Raw genomic sequence first — 8377 nt, forward strand, 5'->3', positions numbered from 1 at the left:
TTGGCATTGTTCCTGCAGGTCACCCATTGGCCACTCGACTGCAGGTGGCATCACAGCCAGACATAAACCCCTTTCCTCTAAGCTACACAAGTCGAGAGACAGGAACAGAGGTTAGCTTCAGAATCAAGTATCCAGGCAGGTCTTCTGGCGTCCCAACGACACCTAGATTTCCAGAGAATTGCAGTGAAGTAGCAAAACCAAAGAATAAATGGCATTTTAATACAGAAAAACATTTATTTATTTGAGAAACCAAGAACATGCAACTCTCTCTCGGGCCCCTAACACCTCAATCTCCCATTCCACCCCCGAGGAGACGGACTCTCCCCTCTCGGGTATAGCTGCCTCGCTTTCTAAGTTAGGAGAGAAGGCTCATGAAATGTGGGGTGAGTTGCAGGAACCCAACCCTGCCCTCGCCACAAGGTCACACATGGGGGGCAAGGAAGGAGAGTTCAGCTGGGAGCAGGAACCCTGCCCTGGGCAAACGATACCCAACTTGCCGAGGAGCTACCGATTTTGGACACAGGTAGGCCTGAAACCAGTTTAGGTGGGGGGGGGGGGGGGGGGGGGGGGGGATATAACATCAGTGCTCAATGCAGCCTGGGAAGGACAGGGTTGGAATAGAAAATTTCAAATGGGAAAACTGCAGGGATTGGAGAGCATCCAGGCCAAATAGAGAATAGAAAAACAGTGCCCTTGCCAACAACCCTCAGATTCTCCATTCCAAGGAGAACTTGCTGGAGACTCCATTGCCAGTGCAATTGGTCTTTGCTGCGAATCGCTGACACCCTCTCGGTTCAGTCTGACGAAATGTGTCTCTGCCAGTCACTGCCCGCAGGTATCCACACACGCCTGCCCAGATGTGAAGAGCTGGTAGACACTAACCAGTGGGAACATGACCAAGGCACCAATCAGCGAGCCCAGCTGGATGGCGGCTCCGCACCAAACCAGGGCCAAGTGACCCGCCTCGTGGAGAATGCTGCCAATCACCACCTTCAGGTAAGAGAACAGCCCAGTGAACAGCATCCACGCAATCACCTGCGAAAGAAAGAGAGCGAGAGAGAGAGAGAGAGAGAATGAGGCAGGGACATGGCCACAAGTCAATAGGCAGCACCAAATCCAATAACATGCTCCGCTCCATCTCATCGCCCTGGTGACCTGGCCAACATTCACCCCTCTGCCAACATGACACAAGTGGCTAGAAAATTGACATCATTGCTTCTGGGATCTGGTGAGCAAATTAGCCGCCAAGATTTCCGACATTAAAAAAACTTTTCATACCTCTACAGCATCTCATTGGCTGCAAAGTATTTTGAGATGTCCTGAAATAATTAGCATTTATAATTAACTGTTTTAAAAAACATTTGTTCATGGGGTGAGGGCGTCGTCGGCTGTGCCAGCAAGTACTGCCCATTACTAATTGCCCCGCGAGGAGGCAGTTAAGAGCCAACAACATTGCTGGGGGTCTGGAGTCACATGTAGAGCAGACCAGGCAAGGATAACAGATTGCTTTCCCTAAAGAACATGAGTGAAGCAGATGGGTTTTTACGACAATCGATTCATGGTCATCATTAGACTGTTGATTCCAGATTTCTATCGAACTCAAATCTCAACCATTTGCAGTGGTGGGATTTGAACCTTGGTCCCCAGAGCATTATCCTGGGCCCCTGGTTAACTCGTCCAGTGACAATACCGCTACACCACCACCTCGGGATAGGATTCCACAGATGCAGAGAAAATGCTTCTATTTTCCGGCAGATCAGAACTCAAGGGCTATAAATAAAGGACGGACACAAATAAAACCAATAGCCAATTCAGGAGAAACTTCCCATGGGGAGGAACACACAAGGTACAGTCGAGGTAAATAGCATGGGTTTTTAAAAAATTAATTTATGGGATGTGTGCATCGCTGGCTAGGCCAGCATTTATTGAGGAGGGACAGGAGGAGACTCGCCTGGAGCGGAAACATCAGCATGCACACCTTTTGGAACACCAGGTGAAAGATGTGTCTGCCATGCACCTTATTAGCCAGTTTGCCAGTGTTTTAAGGAACGACACAAACAATATAGTCTGCACTTTACTTACCACCAAAACAATTCCCACAGGCCTCCCCAGCAGTGGGGGGCATGGACTGTACGCTGCCAACGTCAAAATGTAGACTCCAAACAGCAACCCGAGCAATGCCAGGGCCCACAGCCCAACACTTGATCTGTACAAAACAGAGAAGAGATTGTTGGACACATGGAACCAGCCATTGTGCAGCACACAGCCCAGGTGAAGCAACTCTGGACAGAGCCCAATAAAAGGAGTGAACAGAGTTAGAGCGCAACTGCAGTGCAACGAATCTAGCCAAACCAAACCAGGAACAGGCCATTCGGCCCAACTGGTTTATGTCCACACAAGATAGGAAAGCACCAGAAAGATAAACCAATTAGAGACAACAATAGGTGTGGAGCTGCAGAGGAAGAAATGAGAAAGGATGGCCAAAAATCAGCTTGGAGAATCATTGCAGATGTTTACTGGAAAGATACCAGGGATGAGAGTGATTATGTGGAGGAGCTGGGGCTGTTCTTGGAGGGCAAAGGAGGCCAAGTGAAGATTTTGATGGGTGTTCAAAATCATGGAAGGGCTGAGTAGGGCCAAATAAGAAATAGTTTCCAGAGGTTACAACTTTAAGGTAACAGGCAAAGTAATCCAAGTCTGCACTGCCTGAAGTGCTGGTGGAAACAGAATAAAGAATAGTGAAGAGTAACTAAAAGACCTTACCTCCAGAGGACAAACATGGCGATGAAGCAGGCCAGTGGATTAGCGAGATTCCCAAGCACCACCACCAGGTGAAAGGTGGTGCTCCCATAGGGCAGGCAGGAGTATGTCTGTATTGATGGCAGGACCCCATTGGTTAGGGCATTGGAGACAGCCAGCAAGATCAGCAGGTAGATGTTGCGCGTTGTGCCAAATGGAGCAGGTGGTTTGTGGGCCTGCTCACTCTCGGTCAGCTGGCACACTTCCTTACCACTGCCGGGTTCACGCGGCTTGCCGTTGCCTTTTCGGGTCAGTCCAGCGAAGGACAACATGGAGACAAACATTAGCCCCCCCAGAAGCCAGAAGAAGGTGCCAGCTGTGAAGTTCTCTTCAAGGTAGTGGGGCTGAAGGGAGTGGGAGCCATTGGCTTCGGAGCTGTTGCGGCACTCCAGCTGGCCCACACCCTGTGCCAGTGCTGCCATGCACGGGAAAAGGGCACTGAGGCCCTGGCCAACAAAGAAGGTCCTGATGTACTTGGGTGGGAGGGTGAACATGAACGGCAGCAACGTGACATTGGAAGTGCAGCAGACAAAGGCCAGGGCAAAAGCCAGGGTCAAGTAGGCAACGCTGTGCTGCTCCCCACCAACTAACACAGTCCGATCCCAGGAGAGGGCTAAGGCAATTGAGGAGATCACACCCAATGCTTGGATGGAGTAGATAACACAACGTTCGTTCAGCAGGCCCGGGGAGAACTTGTGAGCAAGGGTGACAGACAAGGGGCCAACATTTGATAAGGCGATCAGCACCGTCAAATAGGCTGGCAGATTCCACCCTAGGGAATGGGGAAAATTTTTAAAAAGGTAGATTAGCATTGAATTGTTAGATGTCTGAAGCAACAATTACCCCCTCGTCCATTCCATAAGGAAACATTCTCCCAGGCCTTTTTGCCAGTTTAGATCTCAACCAATCAGCCTAAAGAACTGGCACTTCAACATGCCACATAATAAGCAGCTCAGGGACGATGGCCTCCTTAATCAGTGCTGTATGATTCCAAGTTAAGGGAGCTGGACTAACACCTGCAGAGATACAGGGGAGGGATCACTAAGCCAGATACACAGTCAGACATTCAAGTCCTCTGAGTCACACATCTTAGGACATTTCAATTAGGATTTCCAGAAAGCATTCGATAAGGTACCACACAAAAGGTTGCTTAATAAGACAAGAGCCCATGGAGCTGGAGGTAGAATATCAGCATGGACAGAGGATTGGCTAACTGATAGAAGATAGAGTTAGAATAAGAGAGACATTTTCAGGGTGGCAACCTGTATCGAGTGGAGTTCCACAGAGGTCAGTGCTGAGGCCACAGTTATTCAGTGTCCATTAATGACTTGAACAAAGGAAGTGAATATATATTGACATGTTTACGGATGACACAGAAACAGGTGGAAAGGCAAACGGTGAGGATCACACCACCAGAGATATAGACAGGGTAGGCGAGTGGACAAAAACTTGGCAGATCTGGCAAAGTGTAAAGTTATGCATTTTAGTAGGAGGAATAAAGGAGCTGAATATTAAATAGAGAAGTAAGTAAATAAATAAATAAAATAAATAAATTAGAGAAACTGCAGAAAACCACAGCAGAGGAATTTGCGGGTCGTCGTGCATGGTCAGCAGGGTAGCACAGTGGTTAGCACTGTTGCTTCACAGCTCCAGGGTCCCAGGTTCGATTCCCAGCTTGGGTCACTGTCTGTGTGGAGTCTGCACGTTCTCCTGTCTGCGTGGGTTTCCTCCGGGTGCTCCGGTTTCCTCCCACAAGTCCTGAAAGACGTGCTGTTAGGTGAATTGGACATTCGGATTTCTCCCTCCGTGTACCCGACCAGGTGCCGGTGTGTGGCGACTAGGGGACTTTCACAGTAACTTCATTGTAGTGTTAATGCAAGCCTACTTGTGACAATAATGATGATTATTATTATTAATTGGAAAGACAAATGGAATGTTGTCCTTATTTCAAAGGGAATGGAGCATAAAAATAGGCAAGTCCTGCTCAACTATAGAAGGCACGTTAGACCTCACCTGGAATACTGTGAGCAGTTCTGGTCGCCTTATCCAAGGAATGATGTACCGGCATTGGAGGCAGTCCAGAGAAGGTTCATTAGGTTGATCCCGGGTTTTGAGGGATTTTTTTTATGAGGGCAGGGGGGGGGGGGGGGGGGCGGGGTTTGACAGGGTCGATGCTGAGAGGATGTTTCCTTTTGTGGGAGAGTCTAGGACCAGAGGGCAGAATCTCAGAGTGAGGGGTCGCCCATTTCAGACAGAGATGAGGAGGAATTTTCTCTCAGAGGGGAGTGAATCTGTGGAATTCTTTAACGCAGGGCTGGGTCATTAAGTATGTTCAAAGCAGGGAGAGACAGATTTTTAATCAGTAAGAGAATCAAGGGTTATAGGGATAAGGCGGGAAAGTGGAGTTGAGGATTATATATCAGTCATGATTTCTGCAGAGCACACTCGATGGGCCGAATGGCCTATATCTGCTCCTACATTGTATGGTCTTATTAACAGGGGGAAACTATACTAGTTGCCCAATCACCAGCAACTCATCTAACAGTCACACCAGGAGGAGAGCAAACAGAATGTTCTCTAGTTTCACCAGTTTAGGAACTTCAGTTGCACCTTCCCCAACCTCAGGACCCTCCCCAGGGCACAAAGCACAGCACAGTTAACCAAGCACTTTTGATAGGTACCTACTGTTACCAGGTAGGAAGCGCAGCAGCACTCATGGAAAGATCCTACAAACTGCACTGATAAATGGCCGGACAGGCCGATTTTTGGGATGTTGGCTGAGGAATAAATATCAACCAGCACAGCGCGGAAAACCTCTCCTGGTTTTCTTAGTGAAATAGGATCTTTAATGCGCACCCAAGCGAGCAGAGAATGTCACGACTGAATAACAGTGCCTCCAAGAGAACAGCGTTGGGCTAGCATTGTAGACAGAGCGAGAGACTTAAACTGCATAAGGAAAGGAGGTTGCCCACTCGGATACAGGGAGCTGGATGAAGAATAAAACCAGACCCAAATGCAGCATTGGCATAAAGGAATGCCAATGTACACCTGGTTTCATACTCCTACCCCCAAACCCCAACTTAAACGCACTGGTTCTTTGCCGAGTTACGATTTCGTCCAGTCTTTCTAACATGGCAAGTCCCGGTAACAGACAAGGCAGCACATTGACAAGTTATTCAACTGCAGGGGCATGATGGATGAATGTACTTCTACCCACAGTTATACTGCCCAGGCCAAGTTAGCTAACTCAGAAACCAGAGAAATCAAACCTTTTAAGTGCATATATCCAAGTTAATCAATGGCTGATCGGACTTTGACCCATTTGGAATATTAGGTTAGTATAAACCGCTGTTCATCCGGGACTCACCTTCAGGAAGGATCTTTGTCACCACAGGAAGCTCCACCCACAAGGAGTTCACCGCGACCCACGACCCCATCCCAAACATGGCCACCAGTAGGTGGGTGAACAGCGTGCTTCTCAAACCTGGCGTGGACATTGTGTGTGGCAGTGGTCTGGGATTTCCTTCAAAAAAGTAACAAGTAACAAGTACAGTTCAAGGCAAGTGCCACAGGAGCTGCGTTTGGTCCCAACTCAGACCAACATCACGCACCCTCCCACCCCCTGTCCCATTCAAAACAACTCCTAAGATTATCGACCTTGATTAATGTACATTAAAATGGGAACAGCAGCCACCAGAGGATTAACGATACCCGCTTGATGAAAAAAGACATTGAAAATTGCAACACAGGAACATGGGGGGGGGGGGGGGGGGGGGGGGCGCTGTTGCAGCCTCTGCAGCCCCTCAGGCCTATTGCAGCATTGAATAAGATCATGTTTGATCTATCACACAACTCCAAATACTTTGTCCCATTTCCATTACACTCCAGCTGACCAAAAAAAAAAATCAATTAATTAAATCAACTGCGATTTGTGAAAGATTCACTGCCACTCAGCGCAGGAGTCTCGCGGAACTTCATTGTTGAAAGATCTGACTAAGTCCTAAATTCCCCAAGCTGCAGAACTAGTTCACAAATCTAACCCCTTTAATATCCAGGGAAGTTTAATCGAATCACAAGTTCCAGAGAATACAAACAGATTCGGTGAAATCTCTGCTCGGATTTAACCTTTGGGAGTCTAATTTAGAAAATCTACCCCTCAAAATGGGTCTTAAAAGAAACTGATCACAGAATTCTGGAAACAATGGGCCAAGCAGTCTCTTTTTGTGTAGCAATCTTTCTCCGAAAGGCTAGGTGCGGCCTATCCAGGGCTCGGTGATGCTCAAAAGCTACTTTTATTCCCTTGGATTCTAGGTGATGGGCCGGCCGACATTTCAGTAGAATAATAATCTTTGTTAGTGTCACAAGTAGGCTTACATTAACACTGCAATGAAGTTACTGTGAAGAGCCCCTGGTTGCCACATTTCAGCGCCTGTTCGGGTACACCGAGGGGAGAATTCAGAATGTCCAATTACCTCACACATTTCTTTCGGGACTTGTGGGAGGAAACCGGAGCACCCGGAGGAAACCCACGCAGACCTGGCGAGAACGTGCAGACTCCGCGCGGACAGTGACCCAAGCCGGGAATCGAACCTGGGACCCCGGCGCTGTGAAGCAGCAGTCCTACTGTGCCGCCCATAGCCTTTCTGACCAATTGTTTTGTACTTCCACGATATTTCAGTCACCCGGGTACATGGAGCCCCAAGTCTGTTTGAACCTCCCCTGCTTCTGGTTGGTCAGCACCATTTCAATAAGTAGCCTCTCCTGGGCTTTTTTGTTTTTAAAATGGCCTCACCATTTTCCCCAAATTAAAACGCCACCTGCCGGAGTTTTCCTTACAATCTATAACGAGCACTTTGCGAGTAATGTCCCTTGCCCTTCATTAGCAAACCTGGATGCGACCCTTGGATCAGCCATTTAAAATGGGAGATGGGGGGTTGGGGGGTGGGGGGGGGGGGGGTGGATAGATTCTTGGTAAGCAAAGGGGTGATAGGTTATTGGGGAGTAGGCGGCAGCAGGATGCAGATTGGAGGTTACTATCATAGAATCCCTACAGTTCACAAAGACGTCTTTTGGCCCATTGAGTCTGCAATGACCCTCTGAAAGTGCACCGCACCTACTCCCCCACCGTATCCCCATAAACCACACCTAACCTGCACATCTTTGGACTGAGGGAGGAAACCAGAGCACCTGGGAGGTATACATCCTGGGGGATTACCTTCGATCAGAAACTGAACTGGACTAGCCACATTAATACTGTGGCTATCAGGGCAGGTCAAAGGTTAGGAATCCTACAGTGGGCAACTCACCTCCTGACCCCCTTCAAAGCATGTCAACCATCTACAAGGCACAAGTCAGGAGTGTGATGGAATACTCTCCGCTTGCCTGGGTGAGTGCAGCGCCAGCACTCAGGAAGCTCGACACCATCCAAGACAAAGCAGCCCGCTTGATTGCTCCACCTTCCGCAAACATTCCAAACCCTCGCCGAACAGTGGCAGCAGAGTGTACCATCTACAAGATGCACTTGCAGTTAGCTCGCCAAGGTTCCTTAGACAACATCTTCCAAACCCACGACCATCAC

At 48.6% G+C, this 8377-nt stretch overlaps 1 protein-coding gene across 1 annotated transcript; it reads right to left on the reverse strand.

The window, feature by feature from the left end:
• Positions 1 to 214: 214 nt before the first annotated feature.
• Positions 215 to 6345, reverse strand: slc52a2 (solute carrier family 52 member 2). The gene is made up of 4 exons (XM_072507994.1): positions 6167 to 6345; positions 2764 to 3571; positions 2083 to 2206; positions 215 to 1035 (listed from the first exon to the last, which is right to left on the reverse strand). Exons 1-4 carry the CDS (start codon positions 6294 to 6296, stop codon positions 823 to 825), a joined length of 1275 nt encoding a protein of 424 aa, XP_072364095.1. The 5' UTR covers positions 6297 to 6345; the 3' UTR covers positions 215 to 822.
• Positions 6346 to 8377: the final 2032 nt, after the last annotated feature.

Source organism: Scyliorhinus torazame, chromosome 6 (genome assembly GCF_047496885.1).
Source record: "Scyliorhinus torazame isolate Kashiwa2021f chromosome 6, sScyTor2.1, whole genome shotgun sequence".
NCBI classification, from domain to species: domain Eukaryota; kingdom Metazoa; phylum Chordata; class Chondrichthyes; order Carcharhiniformes; family Scyliorhinidae; genus Scyliorhinus; species Scyliorhinus torazame.